Raw genomic sequence first — 21,662 nt, 5'->3', positions numbered from 1 at the left:
ACCTTCTAACGAGCACTCTTACTTCACCTACTCGGACCAATACACGCCTCCCGAAACAGAGGCGTTGATTGACCTCTGCTTGACATGCAAATCCCTAGTGTAGATAGCACTTACGTGTACCACCGGCCGCGAGGACCTCTATTCTTTCCCTTTGTGCGCATCTTCCACGCAAGGCCGGAGCTGGGTCGTCTCGTTAAGCATCTCTCCGTCGCCCAAGTTCTTTTGCCTCACTGGCACTCAGACGCTCGGTGGAACAATTTCTTGGATTACGTGCCCGCTTTCATAGAGGCGTGTGATCATGTGAGCCATACCTACCTGTATCAAGATGCACAGACATGCCAGTTTGATCCCATGCTAAAGTCTTTCGTCAGACACTTGAATCTTCCGACGTTAACAACGTTTGACGATGGGCGTGATACTTTGTTCATCACGTGTGCTCTCTCTCTGATTCCTAATCTGGAAAAGCTTGAGATTGGTCTGGGAAACAACTGGTCGTTCCGATGGTGCCGACCGAACTCTCTGACCTCTTTACGGGAGCTCACTATCACGCAGGGAGTTTCTGATGAGGGTCCCCCAGGTGGTGGTGCCATTCGCGGATTACTTGAAGCTGCACCAGGTTTAGAAAAGCTCGAGTTTAGTGAAGTTATCCATGAACTTCATGAAAGTACAAGAACTCCAGCTGAGGTTTCTTCGGACAGTCTCCGACATTCTTCCATTTTCAATCAGGGAGTTTGGTATCATGGGCGAATCTGACAGGTATCTTTGGGAAGCGGTGCTTGACCTGATTATTACATCGAGTGTGAAACATCCGCATCTGCAACGGGTAATTGTCGCGAATGAGGATCTTGTCAAAGAAGACTGGGTTGATACTTTGACCTCGGCTTGCAACAAACGCAATATAGAGTTCTCGATGGATGAGCCGAAGCATCGGAAGAATCTTAGCATACTGTTGTCTCACTGGACCAAGGAAGGGAGTTTCAAGGGGTACCCAACAGCAAACTAGAGAAGCCATGCCTGGCAGTCGATCAGACTACCAGCCGAGGCTCAAGAAGCAAGGTTGTAATGAACAATGAAACGATCGATCTGTTTCCGCTCGTGGACAACGTGACACCCCCGATCCTCCAGAGCACTTGTTTCAGTCCCCCCTTCTCAGCTGAAGACGGTGGACTCCAGTCTAGCAACACACGTAAACTCTTCTAGGTAATTATTGCGAACTAACGTTAGTCGCCTATTAGTTCCGGTTCTGGGACGGGAGCGGCGATCAATAGCTCGGATGTCCTCCCAGCTAGTGGGGTCGACAAGCAACCTGCCAGTTTGATGTTTCAAAGGTTATTCTTGTCGTGAAGAAATCCACCTAACCAACTCGCTGGGAACCTGATGCCTGAGCATCTGTAAGCATGACGATAATGCAATGATGGTTGCTGAACAGTGCATGATTAGGAATGGCCTTGGACACTATATTCACAACAACCTCGGTAACTTTGGTGGTGTCAACAACGTTTTTTCCACGGAAGAACTTGGCGCTAGGATAGATTGCCTTGATAGGCCCAAATAGTTTCCCCTCATGAGGATCAATTATCTACAGCGGCCTCGGTTCTTCAAAGATGGTGTGAAGAACAATAGCCCGACATCTATGTGCATGCATCACAATAAGGGTTTGATCATATACCTACTTCTCAATCCGATCTGCGTTCTAATCCACCAATGCCTGCCTCGGACGAACCAAACAATTTGTCCGTATTCGCATCACCAGAGAAGAAACAGCCAGTTGATCATTAAACTAGAACTGTAGGGTGACTGACCGAGTCAGTCTACGTCTGTCAGGATGTGTTGTGAAGGATGGCACGTACCAAGTTTCAACAGCAATGCGAGACGCTAGAACTCATTAGCATGAAACTAGAAAAGGGAAGCCTGTCAATCATAATTACAGTTGGTAACACAACCGTGCGGTTCTATTTCCGTCCCGCGAAGAAACAAACTTGAGCAGACAGCACAGGTGGACTAAATAAGCCCCGGGGCAATCACTTGAACCAGCACACAGGGAGACGCTAACCCTGTCATGGAGAAAATCCAGGGGCAAGGACGGAATTTACCGACCTCTGGGGCCTCATTTCACAACCAGACTACCTAAAACCGAAAGGGGGATAGGACTATGAAGATTAATACGCTCTCACATTACTATGTAGCTCTGAAACCGGGAATACTGTCAGAGTCGTTTCCAATCTGCGCCGTAGACATACCGTAGACCGTGCGCTTACGTTTTTTCTTTTGCCCACTCTCGCCAGCGTTTCAGGTCCCTAGAAAAAGCAAAAGCCCTTTTACGTTGGCAGGCAGAGTCAAAGCGTAGTCAGAACTACAGGACATAGCCAAGACTCGATCCATAAATCTAGTCACGTAGCGTCTTGGTGGCTTGATCGATTAATTAACTGCGTGGTCCAAGGCTCGGGCCCGTTTCATTGTACGTGCCATCGTTTCGTGGATCAGCGGGAGCTTTACAGAGTAACTCTAGTAACATCGTGACGCGGATGAATTTCCTACTTTGAGAGCACGTTGCGAAAGGAAACTACCGAATGGAGGTGTGGAATGCCTTGCCCACACGCTTGATTTGCAAGAGGCGCTCACGCTACGGACTTACAGGCCTGGAGTACGGGTTGGGTGGGATCCGGTAGTGTTGACTTGACAGTCATGACAAGGTATCAGGTGGAACCGTTGATGCTACTCTGTTTTGTGATCGATCATTCTTTGGACTGTGCGATCATTTCGTCTCAACTCTAGACTTCAAAAGAGTTAGTCTTGCGAATGCCGAGACAAAGGTAGACGATGCTCAGTTATTAGATAAATAGCTGACTTCATCCTCGATGTTATAGACTAAGCCAACAAGCATCAACAGTCTCTCACTCAACAACCACTCGTTCAAGCCTTTTACTTTCTTCACTTCTTAGTCAATCTTTCAGAGCCTCAATCTTAACCAGTCACACAACAACCAGTAATCACAATGAAGTTCTCTATTGCCACCGCTCTTCTCGCCGCTACGGCTTCTGCTCTCCCCACAGCCCAGGACTCTGCTCTTGAGGCTCGTCAGCTCGGCGGCAGCACCCGCAACGATCTCAAGAACGGCAACTCTGGCAGCTGTCCCGGTGTCATCTTCGTCTTTGCTCGTGGCTCCACTGAGCTTGGCAACCTTGTAAGTCCTCGATACCACCCTCCACCGCGCATACCACCATGTATATCAGACAGATCATATGCTAATCTTATTAACCTTCCAGGGTACTCTGGGTCCCCGAGTTGCTTCAGCACTCGAGTCCAAGTATGGCCGAAACGGAGTCTGGATCCAGGGCGTCGGCGGTGCTTACACTGCTGGCGTTGGCGAGAACGCTCTCCCCCGTGGAACCACCACCGCTGCTATCCGAGAGATGGTTGGCCACTTCAACGATGCGAACCAGAAGTGCCCCAACGCTGTCATCGTTGCTGGAGGATACAGTCAGGGTGCTGCTCTCGCTGCCGCCGCTGTCACCGACGTCGACGCTGGTATCCGCGAGAAGATTGCCGGTACCGTTCTCTTTGGATACACCAAGAACCTCCAGGTAAGCAACAACGTAACCAGTCATATGAACAATGCTGACCTTGTCCATCTCAGAACCGTGGCAAGATTCCCTCTTACCCCGAGGACCGCACCAAGGTCTTCTGTAACGTCGGCGATCTCGTCTGCACCGGCACTCTCATCGTTGCTGGTCCCCATTTGCTTTACCAGTCCGATGCTTCTGGCGGTGCCCCTCGCTTCTTGATTCAGAAGGCCGATGCTGCTCTTGGTGCTGCAAAGGCCTAGGGAAATTAGAGGCTTTGTCTTATGTAAACGATTGATTGGGAGTCAAATGGAATAGGCCGGCCTATACTTGGGACATTTACGAGGTTCACGTATGTTAGTTTGTATTTATTTACTTTATTATTTATCAATTATTTTGGTTGATAGACCAAACTTCCGTTTTTCCTGCAAACCGAAAGTGAAATTTCATTATCCGTAGCATCATTAATCTATATCTGTTATGGCAATGATGTGACCAAAAACTACTCTGTAAATAAGGTGGGATTATAGAAATTCATTTAAATTGCCAGCCCTGCAGTTAACCTTGTGTGCAACGCCAGAAACGGTAATTTCATCGTTGCCGTCCCATCGGATCGGGTAACGCCAACCCCTGGTTTTACCAGGGCCACCTCACACAGACAACACCCAGGTAGATTATAATGACGTGCGGATTTGTATTGTGTCAAGCGAAATCACGCTCATATAAGATAATGTTTCCGGTTTTGCTTTACACAGAAAATGACTACAAGCCAGATATTGTTTATAGGTAGTCTCATAGTAATCCTCCCGAAAGATACTCTATGTCTATCATTTCTATTTCACCAAATAGCTGACCTTTGATTTGCCCTTACTCCTTGAGATCTTCTTCACTGTAGTCTCGCCACATTGATCAGTGGTATCAATATGCGTTCCACCACAAGGATAAACTTCCGCTCCGACGATCCTGACAACCCTGAACTTTTCACCAGGCGCCACAAAACTCGCATCAGGCGTTAGATGCTCCAGTCCGTTCTTGCGGAAATCCTCCTCATCCCAAAACTCAATCTCGACCGGCATCTTGGCTGCTATGAATTCGTCCACCTTTGCCTGGATGGGATCCTTCCACTTTCCTTCGATGAGGCCTTGAAACTCGCACGATGCTGAGTCTGGGAAGTGTGAGGCTTTAAGTTCCTCAAATCCTTCGACTTTGTCTTTTAGGAGATGGTTCACTGCTGAGCCGAGGACATGGCCGGCGGTGTGATAACGAGAGTACAGAAGGCGTTTCTCGACGTCGATTTCTGTTGTGACTGTATCGCCCTCTGTAAACTTCTTTTCGGACTCGAATTTCCCAAAGTGCAAAACCTGGCCATCGCGCACGGCATCCATGCGAGCAGAAGCAACAGTGAAGCGAGCATCAGATTCGTTTGTCATTGTTCCAATGTCAGATGGTTGGCCTCCGCCTTGAGGGTGGAATATGGTCTCCTCGGTGACAACGGCGAAGTCATCGTCAGTGCCTTGCTTAAATAGCTCACGGTTCTCGTCTTCGAGGGTGTTGAAAGGACGGATTGCTGTAACGCGTGTGGCAAGCGAGTACAGCTTCGCATTGCGCTGGAAAGCGAGGACTGTTCGCGCTGCTGAGGCCATTTTGGAAAGATTGAAGGTGGTGAGTTGAAGGTTTAGAGTTGAGATAAAGGACAGAGATAGATATTGGAAAATGAACGAACAAGTCGCTCGAGTTGCCACTGGAGTGGAAGCTCTTGAGGGACACGCTAGTGAGAATGGGGCTTAGGTGCAGTAAGCTCCAGGGCAAAGGGCGCGCTGCGATTGACTTCACAGGGCGTGGTTTAATGCATGGAACACTGAAGAACACAGTGGAACTGAATCATGGGCGACATCAAGAAACAGCACCAATACCTCAGTAGGCAGGTAGTCAACAGAGACTGAAACTCGACTGCGATATAGATCTGGAGTAATTGAGTATTTTATCGAGTTGACTAAGTCTCCATCAAGGACAGTTCGTACAAAAACAATGCTGAACGTCCTGAGAGGAGTTGCAATGTGGCATCAAAACTGCTGTTGCTGGTGCTATTCTATCCATTTGTTTTGCCTTAGCCATGCTTCACACAACAACGGCCATTTCGAAACTGGCAATTCCTTGTCACTATCCAATGCGAACCCATGGGGCGCATCTGCAAAAATATGCAACTCAACCGAGGCGCCATTCTTCGTGAACCCTTCCGCCAAGCGGTACGCGTTGACCGCAGGCACAACAGGATCATTGTTGGAGTATACGATAAACGCAGGTGGCGTTGGAGAGCGAAGCTGAACGTCAGGCTGCACAATATTGTAAAACTCTTGTTTCTCCTTTGGTGGTAGAGGTGGTTTGTTTTCGATGATTTGCCGACCAACTGCATTCGTTGAAATCGGCCCATAACCAAGGATGGCGAACTCGACTTGAGGGATTTCAGGATCAGGCGATGTCCACGTCTGAGGGTATTCTGCCAGAAGTGCAGCGCCCAGATGACCACCTGACGAAAGGCCACAAATATTGACACCTTTTGGTGCAAGACCGCTCTCTGCCATGATCTTCAGAGCTCGTCTCCCGTCATCCAATGGTGCCTGTGGACCTGTCTCGCTGTTGGGGAAACGATGCACAAGAACAAAAGCGTAGAACCCAAGGCTATTCAGCCACTTGGCGACGGTGACGCCTTCACGACCAAGCATGAGCTCGATGTAGCCTCCACCGCCGATGACCAGAATACCGCGTCCATTGGGGTTTGTTGGACGGTAGCCTAATAGATAAGGGCTGTTGACTTTTGTTACTACGGCTTGGTCACCGGGTGCATCAACAACAAATGCGTCGTTGAGAGAAATGCTGTCCCATAGAGACCATGATTGATCGGACCCGAACATAGTATTTTGCTGTAAAGATGTTTCATTCATGATGTGAGGAAGTTCAATGCTGGCTTTTTTGTGTGCGGGGGATAATAACCGTCATCTCGTGATAACATCAACCCGAGATGCCGAGTTTTAGGAGCTCAAGCCGGACAAACTCAATTGGCGGCGACTTGACGTCAAGAACAGTCATAGCTTCCATGGCTGTAGCGGATTGTTTGTAAGAAACTCATGGATATTGATGTTATACGCTCTAGAAGGGGCATAGCTCAAAGTACTGTGCATTCATTTGATTCAAGCCCACTGGTAGCGATTTCTGCTGAAGTAACAGTGACAATTTACATTTACAAGACTGGCGCAGAAAAGTGTGATATTTATTTAGTATGTCAAGTAACTATGTACTGGCATTGAATGGGAGAAATGTAGAGGCTTGGCCTGCAGCTTCCTTATCTTGTGAGATGTTGTTCTGTAGCTTCTTGTTCTCATCCGCCAGTTTATCAGCGACATCATCACCCTGGGCCTGCTGTGCCTCGAGCTTCAGAATGGTAGCAGTAAGCTTCAGGACCTTGTTCTTAATTTTTCCTCGCTATAGACTGTTAGCTTAATCTAGTACAATTATAACACTGCGAAACGTACCTGGAGGGCGTCAGCCTCCTCTCCAGAGGCTGCCTCAATAGCAGGGTTAAACGCGTCTTTCTCCGCGTCATTCGCGATTTGGTTGACACTGTTCAGGAAATCGAGGTCGGCCTTCTCGACGGTTGACAGGTCGTTAGGTAGGCCACCAAGCTTCTGTAGAGCTTCTTGTTGGGCATTGCCTGCAGTGCCGCCGCTGATGGATAGATCGTCATATGTTGATTGTGTGAAGACAGCACGCTTGGCGATGGGCTGAGCGATGCTGGTGGCTACGAGGCCAAGGAGGATGGGCATGAACTTCATGATGTTTGAGATGAAGGTTGGGTAGTAAAGTGCAAGGATGGATCAGATTGTTTGTAAAAGTTTGTTGTGATTGGAACTGGAATAGAGAAAAGATCACCGGGTTTGCATTGCATTATAAACATCGGATGACAAGGTCTCAACCTCCTATCAACGTATTTTTGACGTCAAACATTCCAGCATTTCTCGTCTCCTTTTTCCTCAGAATGATCCTGTTGAGGCAGGTCGCGCTGCCGCCAAGCAAGGTCTCCTGGCTACTGATCCTACTCGCAAAACCAAGATGAAGCAAATTTGCCCGGATAGCGAGAGTTCCGGATGGACAAAACAGCGTTACTAATCTGGATTAGATATTTTAGCAGATTCGACAGGTGGAATCCATATTGTGGGGGAAAGGTCGCGAGTTGAAACGGTTACAAGGAGGTATCGCTGGGCATCATGAATGGTTTCAGCGCGTCTCGGATGACAGACTATAGCTTTTTCGGTCATATCCTTGCATTTTGAAACTCCATTAAAGTACTCGCCGGCGCAACACCTTTAAGTATAAACTGAAGCGAGGGCTAGCCATGTTACTGGTGTAATTACGAGCAAGAGTATCATGTCATCGATGAACGATAATGCGCACTCGTCGATACGCGTATTAAAACGACATCGTTGTAATCATGACGCCCCAATGCGTAGATCCAGTCGGGACTCCAAAGATAGCAGAGAAGAGCAAGTATCTTATCAATCTACTGGAAGAGAACAAAGTGACACTTGATGGACCTCATCTTCAGCATAAGCATCTTGTCACATAAACGCGCTTATTCCTATCAGACGTCGCTCTGAAGGTCTACACTGAGCCTTGAATATTTCTTTGACTTCTTTACTAATGGTGATCGAGAATTGAAAGCTTCTCTTCTGCAGTGGGAACCTGTCTAGGTAATCATTCAGAAACTTTGGTGAGATTACACAAGATACGATAGTCGTAAGATGTAGTATGGTATGGTACAGCGAAAGATTCTATAAACGATAGTCCAGGTTGTGTCGCAAACATATATTCTAACATCATGATGTATCAAAATGATACCTCACGGGGTCGATTACACTCATTAATCACTAACAATAAACAATCAACACATCGCCGTGCCAGTGATGATCCGAAACAAGGTCCTTATCGTCCCGATCTCCTAAATAGCTTTGCAAACTTTCCCACAACGGCCATCCGTTTCAACCGCTTCGAAACACTCTTCTTCGAAACAAGCTGTTGGTTTTCTCTATCAGTTTCTTGATCTTTCGTCACTAGTACTTCATCCTCCTGTGGTTGTAAATGTTCCATAACCCAACAGACAGCCTCTCTTACAGCGTCCGGCCTCGCCTCAATGACGCCATGCCCACAGTCTGGCAGATGAACATATCTATTATTCGTTGAAAGCTGCAACTGTGCCTTCTTCAGCCTTTCATCTTCTCTATCCGTTGCATCCAACATTCGCTTTTGTATCACCAAGGTTGGACTAGCCAAGTTCTGCTCTGCTGCGAGAGCCTGATCGTACTGTAGCTGCTTCCATTTGAGAGTGTTTCCTCGGATAACAACTAACGGTTTGTTTCTCAGGATTCGCTTTTGGTATTGTCTCTGCTCGATTTTGGGGTCTATGCCTGTCTCTTGGCCTGTTTCCACGAGGACCATTCCTGCAACTTGGTGGGGTCTTGACTCGAGGAAGAGTTTGGCAAAGGTGCCGCCATATGAATGCGCGACAAGCACATAACATGAAGAAAGCCTAGACTTGTCCAGGTACTCCAGCAATTCTAGAATGGCTTTTTTAGGGCTAATATTGGGATCTAGCCGGTCCCAGAGAAGGATCTGGTAGACGTCGAGAAGATCTGCCAAGGGTTCCCAAGAAGCGCAAGAATCACCTGAGCCATGGAAGCAGATAATCCACGGGAAGTTTGCGTTGGAAGTACCGCGTCTTCGAAAGCGACTCGTGGTATTTGATGTTGTCTCTGGCATGGTGCTTGATGTTGAAGAGCTGCCGATCGAGACGGTGAAGCGCGTGGTGAGCGCGTGGTAAGCACTTGTGTGGGGTAATTAATTTTGGAGCTTACATTGCTGCCTACGACAACGATCGTTGGTGCCCGAATTGCAACAGGGTCGTTGTTGAGATATTCCCGGCTGACTGATATTTACCTTTACTTGTCTTTCTTGTATTAAGAAACGTATACTCGCTCACATATAACAATAGACAGTGGTTCAAGTTGAAAAACATTAAACATTCGCATTACATTAAACTAATCATCATTCTATTTCTTATCCTTGTGAGATGAAGGGTTATATCCCCATAGTCTCTTCCTTTCAGGTCCCCACCACTTGGCCACGGCATCTGCCTCAGCCGCCCAAATTGACGCCTCTTCGCCATACTTGTTTTCAACAGCAACTTCAAGCTGCTCCAGAGTCCACCTCTCAACTGCCCTACGCTCAAGGGGATCTGTCTTGAGATCCGTGAATCGATATTGCGCAGAGTCATCGAGAGGAATGACGATACGCCATGGTGCATCGGCGGAGGTCATAGACAACATGCTCGCGCCACCGTTGATGATACCAAAGTTCCACGCGCGGCGTCCGTTGTGGATAGTCTTGTATGGTCGGATGAGCGATTGGCCTTCGTAATCCTGGATGATGTCTGCTGCAGCGTCTTGGTCCTTCTCGTTCAGTGACCCGGTGTTGATGAGCAGATCGAGGATTGTGGGGAGAATAGAAAGAGATGTCGCGTTGGCGTTGTACTGTACGCGAGGAATATGGGGGTGGCGGAAAGTAATAGGTACGCGGAAGTTGCTAACATGCCCGTTCTCGTACGTTCCGGTCTTGGACTTTTGGTCTTCCTTAAAAGCCTGTCCGTGGTCACCAACAAAGACAACCAATGTCTCGTTCGTCATGCCGAAGTCGTCGAAAGTCTGGAGCAGCTCGCCTAACCAAGCATCCGTAAAGCGAACGGCGTTGAGGTAGCTGTTGAACTCCTCGTGCCACTTCATCTTGCCGTCAGTGTTGAGATAGTCTGTTGTTTGGAACGATTTGGGGACGCCCCACGGGTGGTGAGTCGTGCTGGTAAAGTGTGAGAAGAACATGCGCTTGCCCTCGTCATTAACCTGCTTGAGATAGTCTTTGACATGACGCTTGAGTGTCGTCTCGGCGAAACCAAAATAGTTGATCTCCTCAAGGTCGTCCTCGTCGTTCTTTTCTTGCTCGAGACGCTCCCTTGTGACGGTATGCTCAAATCCGATCTTCTTATCGAATTTATCCTGACGATCGTAGCCATCGGTGATGGACTGGAAGAAAGCAGGGTACCATTGTTGTTCCAAGAAGTCCTTTGATGGCTTGTCCTTCTTGATCTTGTTGAAGAGGTTCAACACTTGAGGGATACAAGGCTGGTAACTGTCCGTCTCAGACTCCTCAAAGCCATCAACAGGCATCGACCAAGAACCACAGTGAATAGCAGCCATGCTCTTGAACGATAGCGAGGACGTTGTGAAACCACCGACAACGTTGATGCCTCCGTATCCCTCCTCAGTGGTATCGTTCCACTGCGGAATGTCCACGTGTTCGAAATCCGAACCGTCCTTCTTCTTCCAGTTGCCCGACTTCCCTGTTAGCCTCTCGGCGACAGGACTCATGTGTGACAGCTTGGCATTGACGGCGTCCTCGTCCTCACCCTTGTGCGACTTGAGGATAAGCTTGTGGTACTCGGAGCCCTGCTGCAGAGGGAAGAGCTCCTCTCGGTAGCTCTCCATCATAATTAGTGCCACGTGCTTGATCTTGACGTCTCCGCCTTTGAGGGTATCTCGTAGAACGTCGAGGATCTCGGTGTCAAGGTTGGTGATCTTCAATGGGTCCAGAACAGGGTTGTAGAAGGCGTCGTCCGAGGAAGCCACGGCACAGCCGTTGCTGGTCGTTGCTGGGGCTTCTTCGGTGGTGTTGGCTTCGGGTTCCTTGGGAATCCACTTGGAGAAACCGGAGGGGATATCGTTAGGAAGCCATTTGGGTGTCGTTTCTCGGTAGTTGCGGGCAGCTTCACTGTCGCTGCCGGGTGTCCATCCAGGGAAGTGCTGGCTGGGTGCTTCCCATTTGTCCTCAGTGATGAGAGCCGTCAAAGGCCAGTTACCGCTAACAGCGTTGCAGACGTTGGCAGGTGACTTGAACATATCGAGCATGGCCAACGGGAGTGACATGGACATCATGGTGTAAGGCGCGGCAGGTCGGAAGAGGGTGGTGAGGAGGAGGAAGGCGGATATAACGGCGAGGATGGCCCATGTTCGTGGCTTGGTTCGAGTCTCTTCATGAGACTCTCCCTGGATGAGATGGGCGCCTTCTTTGGCATTTTCAACATCGTCGTCGAATTCGCTGCCAGAGTCGTAGGGGCTTGCACCTGGTGTTTGTCGAGAGGATCGACGGGTTCTGTTTCGGATTGACTGCCACACTGAAATAATTGTTAGCAATTGACGGAGCCAATTGAATGGAGCCAAGTCTACGTACCTTGCACAACTGGTGTTCCAACCGTTGTAATGAGCGATCCGACAGCCCTGTAGATGTACCACTTTCCAACCCAAGCAACAACAATAATGATCGCACCCGACACGAGTACAGAGTTAATGCCGCTAAGCAAGATCTTCATACCCTTTGCATCGCCAGCATAGCTCCTTGCCTCTGACCACTTGACTTCGTTACCCGTCGAGTAGAAGAAACCGAGCTGGGAGGCCGAAGCGCCGAGGAGAATAAAGGAAAAGATGCATCCCAAAACACATGCGCCGACTGAAAAGACACCCTTTTGTTGTCGCAGCGCCAGGCGCGAGATGTAGATGATGAAGAGATCGGGAATCAGCAGCGACGGCAAGAAGAGGACGAAAGCCCCGGGCGAGACCGTCTTGGCGTGGATTGAAAGGTGGACCAGTTTTGTGAAGACGAGTGAAACGAATATTGTCGAGAAACAAAAGGGAACGAGTGTCGGAAACATGTTGAAGGCTGGTGGTGGGCTGCCTACTCTCCCACTTGCTACGAGAGCAGAGTACAAAACAAACCGAGACAAAATGCTAAGAGAAATGAAGCGACGACAGGAATGAGACGCTGATTAGTAGAACGAACTTGTTGAAGAACAAGTGAAGCCGAAAGAAGATTGCTTCAGGTCCCTAGAGAAAAAGACAGAGCAGGGAAAATAAAAATAATAAAAAAAGGGTCATGGGAAAGGGACCAGGGAGAGAGGCTTCACGTCATTAAAAGAGATGTGTCTCTGACTCTACAGAGTAGGATTATTATTATTATGGATGCCCCTAAACGAGTTGCTTTTGCGCTAGGTGATTTAAAAACAGCAACTGCTCGCGTGGTGTGCCCAGTCGAGTCGAGTCCCGTCCAGGCGTCAGCCCAGTTGTGACCATCAGCTCGAATTACCTAAAGGCTGAGCAGACAAGGTAGACTGGGTACTGGTGTACATAGTACACGCAGGACTATACGTATACCCCAGATCGCTTGGTCATTAACTGATTCTAGAAAGACACTCACCCCTCTCTCTCTCTGTCTACTGTGTACATTGGTTCCGCAGGGCAGAGTAAGGTTAGAGCAAGTTGATCGAGTGGCGGTCTCAAGCCTCGTATTTTTCTTCTCACTGTCTCTTTCTTGCAGATTGAACGGCCCCGACTAACCGAAATGCTCACAGCATTGAGTGTTTCCTTGGTCATTAAAATATTGTGATTGGACAGAGCCGGGGACAGCATTTAAATTGCACGCCACGGTGGAGCGGCACAGGAAAAGCCCTGCTGAGACTAGAGGGATCCAAGCCAGGTTTAACTGGTAGGGGGTTCTGGTTCTGGTCCTGGTTCTGTTCTGGTTCTGGTTCACGCTGTAACGAACAATCGAGAGGAATAAAGGTCACGCGACTTTACAGTAGATCAAAGTAGTCAGTGTTAATTTCTTGTGTCCGTCCTCAATCTCGCAAGGCAAAGGAGGGACTGATGGCGCTTTGAGGCGCTCAATAGCGTAGGTTTATCTTGTATCACCCTGCGTCAGTGCCCTGGATAACAACTCGTACAACAAACCAAAAAGAGGACCAGTAAGATTGCCCATGATCCTTTACCTGCCCAACTGTCGAATTTCCATTGGAATTCTCAGCCTTTTGCTTACTTTTCCCCAGAAAAATAAATGAAACCCTGCTACTTCCATGCAAAAGTCCATCATTATGCCCCCTTTAACTACGTACTAACAGGGGGGGTCAGTCAGACCAGGCTGTCAGAGAAGCCGCTTAGCCGGCTTTTCTTCAGTGGACCCATTAAACTTCGTAAATAGGCTCGACCGATTCAAGTTTGATGGGGCCAGTTAGGCTAGGACTAGACTTCGCCTCGGAGGAGGAGGAAAGGAGAGAGACAGAGAGAGAGAGAGAGAGAGCATGTGAGGCATTTCTCTATTGGACTTCTTCCCTGCAGTATGAGCAAACAGCAGCTGCTCTCTCTTTCACATTACCCCTGAGAATAGCGGTCGATCGATCTCTTGGCGGCGGGGTTGACGCTAATTAACAACGGACTTGTTTCTGTGATGGTGATGCAGGGAGGCGCCTAGTTTTTGCTGCGGGAGACACGCGGGATCTATCGCCCATTGTTTGTTTAAAATGTTATTTGCTCAAAGGCGCTTTACTTTGGCACAAAGGGTGCGGATGAGGCTTCTCTGACGCTGTCTGTTTTTTGCTTACTGCTGACGGACTGAAATTGCGCCGCACTGACTCTTTTTTCTTTCTTTTCTTTCGCGAAACCATATTAAATGAAGAAATCGCCGACACAGATCAACATGATACGCAGCAATTGAACTGTGGAAGGCCTAGAATGACTTGCTATGGCTGGCCAGCAAAACAGCCAAGCCCCAAACTCTACAACGGCCAATATCCATAGCGACCCGAAAAGCTTAACTTTCAGCAACGCCTGCAAGGCGCCACAAACAAAGACTGGACAACAAGGCAAAAACACAAGAATTCTGTCAAACTGTGACTCTTACCCTGTACTGCGCTGCAAGGGAACAAAAACTTGGCAGGCACAGAGACATTGCAGTGCAGGTACGTACTGGGCAGGGTGCGGATGACAGGGAGACACTGCCTACGTGTATGACCTAGATTAGCCATACGAGAAGTAGGATTGAGCCGCTGTAGCCGAGAGTGGTCAGAACCCGGCTCGACCACCCGCTGATCTGACATGCACTTTTACGTCTGGCCAACCCTGACAAGGCATTCGCAAAACATCGATTCTAGGCTCGATGATGATTTGACTAGATTCAGTGGCTTATGCATACTTTGACAAGTTGGCATAATCGCTTCGCCGAATGATGTTCAATATTAATGCCTACTACAGCGACTGGCATCATTCAACGGTAGGCTGTATCAACAACTTTACCTGCCACTCCTGGAAACGAAACAAGATCAACACAACGCTCAGTTTGTCAACGGCGCGTCATTGCCCTCGATAATTTAGACAGACCTTTCCTGTTTTACCCCAGACTTTCGCTCGTTTGAGATCTGCGGTATCACGGTGGACGTAAATAGCCACCGTGGCGTCAATCATCCAACTAGAACGGACTAGCCCAAAGCATTTCCCAGCCGCTGCTGTTGGTTCTGTGGGAGGTCGGGGATGAACAGAGTTGTTCAACTGTCAGGCGCAGTGGTCTGGAACTATGTTGAGCGTGGTGCGAATTGATTTGCCGCGTAGGTACGTGGCTTCACGCTTCCACGGCAACGCCTACCGTTTGACATGGCGGGAGACGAAATCTAGGTTTTGCTTTAATTGACAAGAAATGTAAATTGTGAACGATATGCACCTTGAACCCGGGCTGTCACATTCGAGAACGGGGGCAATCCGCCTCGTTGGATTTCGCGGGTCGGCAATTGGATGCGACGATAATCTTGTGAGGCTCTGGAGGTTGACGACGATTCTAGATTCGCAATTCTCACTGCTGATCACACACGCGTCCCTAACATCGGTGAAGAAAACCTTCAACTTGTCCGAGGAGGTCGTGTAAACCTTTTCACCAACACGCAAGACCCCGGCGGCCCAGATCGTCGGGAAGTAGCACTATTATTATTCCCGAAACTCAATTCGCAGTACAACTCCGCCAGTTTCCAAACATCCGGAATGCGACATCAATGCTCATCTAAGTAACTCTCGGTGATGGCCGACCCAGATCAAGAATCTGTAGAACGGGCTGAGTTTACACAACCGAGTCTCAAGCCAGTGCACTCTGTAGAGAAACAACTCATTGTCGCTCTTGATCATGTGTAAACACACGATAATGTCGGATATACGGATGATATCTCAGATCTGGTAAAATCATCATGATGTGGAGATAATAACCAGAATTAACTGTCTTTACTGGTCAGAGATACTGAAAACCCGCTTTGATAAGCATGCGGAGTATCCTTCGAATATGCCTTCATAATCGCCGCTGGACCTGGCTTCTAGACGCTTTTAACTTCACTGTCACTCGCATAGTGCACTATCAACAATGGCTATCCAGAAGGCTGCTGTCATTGGAGTGAGTTACCCACATTTGGCAGGTCTAGATCGCTCATCCTGAACCTTCAACAGGGCTCTGGACTTCTCGGGTCCAAGGTCGTTGAAAGTCTCCTCAACAGTGGCTTCGAAGTCACAGTCCTAACTCGAAACGAGTCTTCAGCAACCTTTCCCGATCAAGTAGTCGTCAAGCGTGTCGACATCAGCTCTGTCGACTCGATCAAGGTTGCAGTCACGGGACAAGATGCCGTTGTCTCAACAGCAACTACCATGGCCGCTGGAGGCCAGAAAGTTATCATCGATGCCGTTGTTGCTGCTAGAGTGCCCCGTTTCATTCCCTCCGAGTTCGGTGTTCCTTCTCGCCAGAACCGGGATAAGAAAATTGGGAAACTCCTCGGTGCCAAGGTGCAGAACACTGATTATCTGATTGAGCTTTCCAAACAGCATGATTGGTTCTCGTGGACTGGTCTCTCTAACGGCCTCTTCCTCGATTCGGTAGGCAACATGGTTCACCGCAGTATTCAGTATATCTAACTTTCGCAGGGCCTCAACAGTTCCTATGGCTTTATCGATATCAGGAATCGCAAGTTTCGTATGATAGACTCGGGTAACGAGCCGTTTTCCGCAACATCTCTCAGTTTTGTTGGGAAAGCCGTAGCCGCTATCCTCAAGAAGCCCGAAGAGACAGCAAATCGATTTCTCAATATTGCAGGTGTCACCACGACACAGAACGAGGTTTTGAAGATTTTTGAGCAAGTCACTGGCGACAAGTTCGATATCTCTCATGTCAGCAGTACTGAGCTAGAGAGAATCGGCGATGAGAAGATTGCTAGAGGAGACTTTAGTGCTTTTGGAAACTATTTGGAGCAGTTCTTGTTTGCTGATAATGCTGGAAACGCGTTGAAGGGTGATGGGAATGCTATTGGGCTGCTTGAACTCGAGGAGGAGAGTCTAGAGGATGTTATCAAGCGTGTTTTGGCTAATGTCAAATAACAGCCTCATACCTAGTGTAATTATCGCCTTTAGTATTTCCTCCCTTTCTATCAAGTCTTAAACCTGGCTAGATACAGCTACATCACTGTACACATAAGGCCACCCATAACTATAAACAGATAATTAGTATTCAGAAACTTCCAAATTAGTTACCGACTTACCACCAGCAACCGCACTTGCAGCTATCCCGTTCATAACACCACCAACAATCTCCTTGGTATACTCTTGAACCCTCTGGTGGTCCCTACGACTTTTCTCAGCATCTTTCTGGGCCTTTCGAAGAGCCTTTTGATGGGGTTTGGTACGACGTGCCACAAGTTGTTGCTGCTGCGGGTGATTTGTGAGGCGGGCCACCTCCTTTTGAAGCGCATCATAAGACTCTTGCACGTCTCGCAGCATAATCTCATTGTTTTGAACTTCAGCTTCGAACTGGCTCTGCAGGTTGGAAATTCGCTGCTTCAGCGATTTTGTCTCGGTCTGATGTAGATCTACCATGGTCTTGACCAACGCTTGACGACCCTGCTCCGTCTGTTGAATTTCTTTATCCACTTCAGCTTTCAGCTCCAGTAATTGAAGAAAATACTCCTCATCTGAGCCCGTTGACGTTCTTTCTAGCTCGGTATTCAGTTGTTTGAGATGATTGTCATGTTCCCGGCGAGCTTTGTATAGGTACTCGGCGGCCGCTATTCCTGCCGTTGTTTCCCCTAGATTCTTTTTCTCATCAACGACCTCGCGTTGTAATTGAAGCACACCCGGCGAATGGCCCTCTAGTTTTCGGGCCAGGCTATCCACGATCCGTTGTGCTGAGCCTGCTTTACTGTAGCCTCTCTCATAGTGGCGAAATGTTGTTGCTCCTCTGTTGATAAGATTACCGAAAAACTCATGATTTGTCAACAGCTCGAGTTCTCGCTCTTCAAGAATAGTCTTTTCGATATAACTTGCAGATTCAGGCCACATGGTGGTGACGATGGCGAGATTATCATTTGAAGCAAATCCAGAAACAGCGTTCAGGATTGCCAGGCTCCTTAAGTTTGACCCTGCCATTCGGTTGTTCGAGATAGGATACAATGTTATAATGCCGCTGATTCGTACGCCATTTGCATACGAAGCACCAAGATATGTTGCTAATATCTCTAATGTATCAATATCAGAGCGATTTGTGTCGTTAAACCCAGGAGTATCTATGAGAAAGATGCGTTGACCATGGCTGATATACTGGTAAACACCAATGGAGTTAGTACCTATTAATTAGTAAAATATTCTGATGAATAAAATCCTTGATTTGCCAAGCCGTGAGCATACAATAGACTCTACTTTATTACTCACATGAATAAAGTCCATGGCCTACAACGACGTGATGACCTGTACAATTTGAGATGAATGTGCTCTTGCCAGCTCCTGTTAGGCCCATAACAAGAAAGAACCTGTCTCCTGGCTCCGGCTGGTTGAGGCCGAGAAATGCCTTGAAGGACTCAGCCTGATCGACCAGTGAGTCAGCACCAAGGCTGGGGGTACTCATGTTGGATGTTTCAAGTTAATCTCTAAATTATTAGACCTGATACTGGGAAACCTCGATACAGGAAAAATGGATATGCAAGATTTTGGCCAAAATGAAAGACAAATTGACCTCTATCACTGTACAGCCCTGACTACAATTGCCTTAAGAGTGCCTTGGTAATATTTCAACCTTTGAGGGGTTTTGTCGAGGGCTGTGCAGTGTGTGATTCAACCCAGTAAGTGTGCATATGCACGCTTGGTCACAAGCCTAGACTAGAATGGCCAGCCTGCACTTGGCAGCCTTCTGCCTATCTAGATAGAAGGTAAAATCATCGCAGGACATGCTTGAAAATGAGATTTTAGTCACTTTCCAAGTCTCAGGAAACCCACATTCCTCTACTTATTCTACTTATTTACCAGTATTGTATATACTTAAAAACCCAGATCTTTCTGGGTCTTGTAAGCTCTACCAGCGCTTGGGTAAGCAAGGACAGCCAGCTGCATGCATTGACTGTAAAGAAACCAATAATGGCAAGGCGCAGTAGTAGGGATGGTGTGTTATGTCAGGCCCTCTTCTTGGCAGACTGCTGGCTGAAACCCAACAGCTATGTAAGCAAAGAGCCCCCACATGGGTGCCATATATCTAACCCAACCCAGCCTCCCAGTCAAGCAGGCCACAAATACCCTTTCAACATGAACTTCATGACTTGTTTATAAGATTACGACATTAAGTAGTCTATAAAACATACGAAAGGCTAGTAACAACTCAACTCGAAGTCTACAGCGTTAGCCAGGCGCAAAACATGACAGGTACCGAGAACAAACTCGGTTCAGTGGCAGCGGGTTCGATAAATTCGGTTCCCAAGAGCTTTCGCAGTGGTCATGCCCCACGGTAAGGAAGTCGTCTGGTAAATAAATCATATCGAATGCTGATTTCTAAAGACCAAACGATGCCTTTATTGCCTTGATGGGTATTACTGGCTCTGGAAAGAGCTCATTTATATCGAAATGCACTGACAAGTCTGCTACAATTGGTCACGACATGATATCATGTGAGTTCAAAGGCAACGTTTGAATCTCCTAGAAAAATCGCACTAATGCATAGTAGGCACATCTATTGTCGATGTCTACCCGTATGAGGTGACGCCCGACTTTACTGTGTATCTTATTGACACACCCGGATTCGATGATACTGGCAGAAGTGACACCGAAGTCCTCAGCGAGATTGCTGCTTGGCTGACAGACTCCTATAAGCACGAAATTCGCCTTCATGGAATAATCTATCTCCACAGAATCTCTGATGTTCGCATGCAAGGCTCAGCTAAGAAGAACCTGGTCACATTTAAAGAGCTCTGTGGCGAGGATGCCCTCAAGAAGGTGGTTTTGGCGAGCACCATGTGGGATATAATCCCCGCGGAGAAGGCTACCAAGCGGGAGCAGGAGCTCAAAGACACTCCAGAGTTTTGGGGCTGGATGCTTTCAAAAGGCAGTTCAGTTCATCGATACAACAACACAGCTGAATCTGCTCGAGAGATAATACTCTCGCTGACCGGCCACAACGCACCTATAGCGACTGATCTACAGAAACAGATGGTCGATGAAGGGAAAAGCCTTGATGAGACTTCAGCCGGCCAAGGGCTCAGGAGCGAGCTTCTCAAAGAGCGACAGAAGCTGACACAAGAACGGCAAGAGCTTCTTACTCTAATCGAAGCAGCAAAAGAGAAACACGACGTTGATACAGAGGAGGCTCTGCAGGAAGAGAGTGACAGATACACTGTCTTGATAAAAAGGGCAGAAGACAGTGCCAAAGCTTTAAGCATAAGCATGACAAACCTAATTCTCAAACGAGATTTACGTATTGCGGAAATGACTAAAGAGATGAGGGAGGTCCAGAATGAATACGAAATGAACTTTCGGCTGATGAGATTGGACCAGATAAAGGTAAATAATGGGAGAATTGAGTTAGAGAACCAGCGAAGGCTCCGACGGCAAGGAAAGTTGAGATCCAAGTCATCGGCCAGTACTCCAGACACTAACTCACAGCTACCTGGACAACGTCCAGAAAGGGGGAAGGGAAGCATGCCTGCCGCCAAGATTGGAGTATCTGTGTCTATAAGCAAGTCATTCTACATTTTGCAAAGCCCTACATGCTTGAGTTGGTAAGTTGTCTTGAAGTCGTACCGTACTAGGCACGAGCTAATGAAACGATGCAAAGCAACGAAGTAGAGCTCCAGGAGTTCCAAGATGGGAAGCGAATGGAGCTCGGATGCTTAATTGCCGTGAGCGACCAAAGGACAGCATGGATTGCTCGTTATGAAAATAACAATTGGAGTAAGATCTCGAGTAATTCCATACTATGAGATAGAGATTAACATCAACAAGGATGGTCTGCGACCTTTGAGAGACATTATCCTGAGCTGGCCAAGGAAATCAAGTCTTATGGCCTCAATGCCGTTAGGCTGTGTGCATTTGGCCCTGGCCCTGGCGAACGTTACTACACCGGATGGGACGAATTTCGTATCTACAGCTGTTCGCCCAAATTCACCAAGGCGATGAAAAGCATCAAAAACAATAGCTCTATCGGTTCAGTCATAGCGGTGGCTTTTGGACACGGCAGCTCGTTTCTTGTTTCTTACGGGTTTGAAAATGGGCACCTCGGCTGGACACATGACCTCCAGGGCTACTACCCAAGCCTCAATCGCTTTCTGAATAGCCAGAAGAAGCTTGGGGACAAGATCAGTATACATGTAAGCCCTAGATGACACTGTAGTAATGTTCTTGGCACTGACATCCTTTTAGGCGGCGACACTTGACCCCTTTAGTAAGACTGATTACCTCGTTGTCTTTACTGATAATGATGGAAGGGACAGCAGCAACCTTAAGTACAAAATGCACTGTTCTAATAGTAACACCCGCCAGGCAGTGCGGGACTGGTGGGAGGTAACTAAAGGGCGTCAACCACCTCGTGCATGACGGGGTTGAGAGTTGAGCTGTTGATCTTTAATGGTTTGCCCTTTAAGAACCATTGGGCATATTGGGTTCGCCCAAACACTGGTCTGGACGCTGGTGAATAATAGTAATCGCCTTTGAAATAGTCTTGCATGTGTCACTTCATTAATCTTGGTATGGTTCGAGTGCAAAGTTGTTTATTGTAATCTTCAATCTTTTCATTTCAACTCATTCAATAATCCCTCAGGATGAAAACAAAGGAAAGCTCATTGCGCCGTTTCCGTCTATAATGCCAACCTGGTATGCCCCCCAATGCGATTATGTATAC

General features: G+C 47.9%; 10 protein-coding genes across 10 annotated transcripts, besides 2 other annotated features; 4 read left to right on the top strand and 6 right to left on the bottom strand.

Annotated features, from left to right (window-relative positions):
* Window positions 1-84: 84 nt before the first annotated feature.
* FPSE_10276 (uncharacterized protein) lies at window positions 85-753 on the top strand (the record flags this gene model as incomplete). The annotated part of the gene is made up of 1 exon (XM_009263393.1): window positions 85-753. One exon carries the CDS (start codon window positions 85-87, stop codon window positions 751-753), a length of 669 nt encoding a protein of 222 aa, XP_009261668.1.
* A 2,242-nt stretch (window positions 754-2,995) lies between these two features.
* Window positions 2,996-3,826, top strand: FPSE_10277 (uncharacterized protein; the record flags this gene model as incomplete). The annotated part of the gene is made up of 3 exons (XM_009263394.1): window positions 2,996-3,184; window positions 3,267-3,584; window positions 3,638-3,826. The coding sequence occupies 3 exons, from the start codon at window positions 2,996-2,998 to the stop codon at window positions 3,824-3,826; spliced, it is 696 nt and encodes a 231-aa protein (XP_009261669.1).
* A 570-nt stretch (window positions 3,827-4,396) lies between these two features.
* Window positions 4,397-5,206, bottom strand: FPSE_10278 (uncharacterized protein; the record flags this gene model as incomplete). Its single annotated transcript, XM_009263395.1, has 1 exon — window positions 4,397-5,206. The coding sequence occupies one exon, from the start codon at window positions 5,204-5,206 to the stop codon at window positions 4,397-4,399; it is 810 nt and encodes a 269-aa protein (XP_009261670.1).
* A 441-nt stretch (window positions 5,207-5,647) lies between these two features.
* Window positions 5,648-6,505, bottom strand: FPSE_10279 (uncharacterized protein; the record flags this gene model as incomplete). The annotated part of the gene is made up of 1 exon (XM_009263396.1): window positions 5,648-6,505. One exon carries the CDS (start codon window positions 6,503-6,505, stop codon window positions 5,648-5,650), a length of 858 nt encoding a protein of 285 aa, XP_009261671.1.
* Window positions 6,506-6,851: 346 nt separating this feature from the next.
* FPSE_10280 (uncharacterized protein) lies at window positions 6,852-7,393 on the bottom strand (the record flags this gene model as incomplete). The annotated part of the gene is made up of 2 exons (XM_009263397.1): window positions 6,852-7,043; window positions 7,094-7,393. 2 exons carry the CDS (start codon window positions 7,391-7,393, stop codon window positions 6,852-6,854), a joined length of 492 nt encoding a protein of 163 aa, XP_009261672.1.
* A 1,147-nt stretch (window positions 7,394-8,540) lies between these two features.
* FPSE_10281 (uncharacterized protein) lies at window positions 8,541-9,374 on the bottom strand (the record flags this gene model as incomplete). The annotated part of the gene is made up of 2 exons (XM_009263398.1): window positions 8,541-8,684; window positions 8,730-9,374. The coding sequence occupies 2 exons, from the start codon at window positions 9,372-9,374 to the stop codon at window positions 8,541-8,543; spliced, it is 789 nt and encodes a 262-aa protein (XP_009261673.1).
* Window positions 9,375-9,664: 290 nt separating this feature from the next.
* Window positions 9,665-12,369, bottom strand: FPSE_10282 (uncharacterized protein; the record flags this gene model as incomplete). Its single annotated transcript, XM_009263399.1, has 2 exons — window positions 9,665-11,835; window positions 11,892-12,369. The coding sequence occupies 2 exons, from the start codon at window positions 12,367-12,369 to the stop codon at window positions 9,665-9,667; spliced, it is 2,649 nt and encodes an 882-aa protein (XP_009261674.1).
* Window positions 12,370-12,564: 195 nt separating this feature from the next.
* Window positions 12,565-12,585: a repeat region.
* A 1,176-nt stretch (window positions 12,586-13,761) lies between these two features.
* Window positions 13,762-13,790: a microsatellite.
* Window positions 13,791-15,887: 2,097 nt separating this feature from the next.
* On the top strand, window positions 15,888-16,888 carry FPSE_10283 (uncharacterized protein; the record flags this gene model as incomplete). The annotated part of the gene is made up of 3 exons (XM_009263400.1): window positions 15,888-15,917; window positions 15,971-16,390; window positions 16,439-16,888. 3 exons carry the CDS (start codon window positions 15,888-15,890, stop codon window positions 16,886-16,888), a joined length of 900 nt encoding a protein of 299 aa, XP_009261675.1.
* Window positions 16,889-16,965: 77 nt separating this feature from the next.
* Window positions 16,966-18,407, bottom strand: FPSE_10284 (uncharacterized protein; the record flags this gene model as incomplete). The annotated part of the gene is made up of 3 exons (XM_009263401.1): window positions 16,966-16,997; window positions 17,050-18,129; window positions 18,215-18,407. 3 exons carry the CDS (start codon window positions 18,405-18,407, stop codon window positions 16,966-16,968), a joined length of 1,305 nt encoding a protein of 434 aa, XP_009261676.1.
* Window positions 18,408-19,188: 781 nt separating this feature from the next.
* On the top strand, window positions 19,189-21,333 carry FPSE_10285 (uncharacterized protein; the record flags this gene model as incomplete). Its single annotated transcript, XM_009263402.1, has 8 exons — window positions 19,189-19,277; window positions 19,328-19,437; window positions 19,494-20,326; window positions 20,527-20,544; window positions 20,575-20,716; window positions 20,768-21,132; window positions 21,185-21,206; window positions 21,305-21,333. 8 exons carry the CDS (start codon window positions 19,189-19,191, stop codon window positions 21,331-21,333), a joined length of 1,608 nt encoding a protein of 535 aa, XP_009261677.1.
* Between the last annotated feature and the right edge of the window lie 329 nt (window positions 21,334-21,662).

Source organism: Fusarium pseudograminearum, chromosome 2 (genome assembly GCF_000303195.2).
Source record: "Fusarium pseudograminearum CS3096 chromosome 2, whole genome shotgun sequence".
Lineage (NCBI taxonomy): Eukaryota > Fungi > Ascomycota > Sordariomycetes > Hypocreales > Nectriaceae > Fusarium > Fusarium pseudograminearum.
This window is presented reverse-complemented; position numbering and strand designations above follow the sequence as displayed.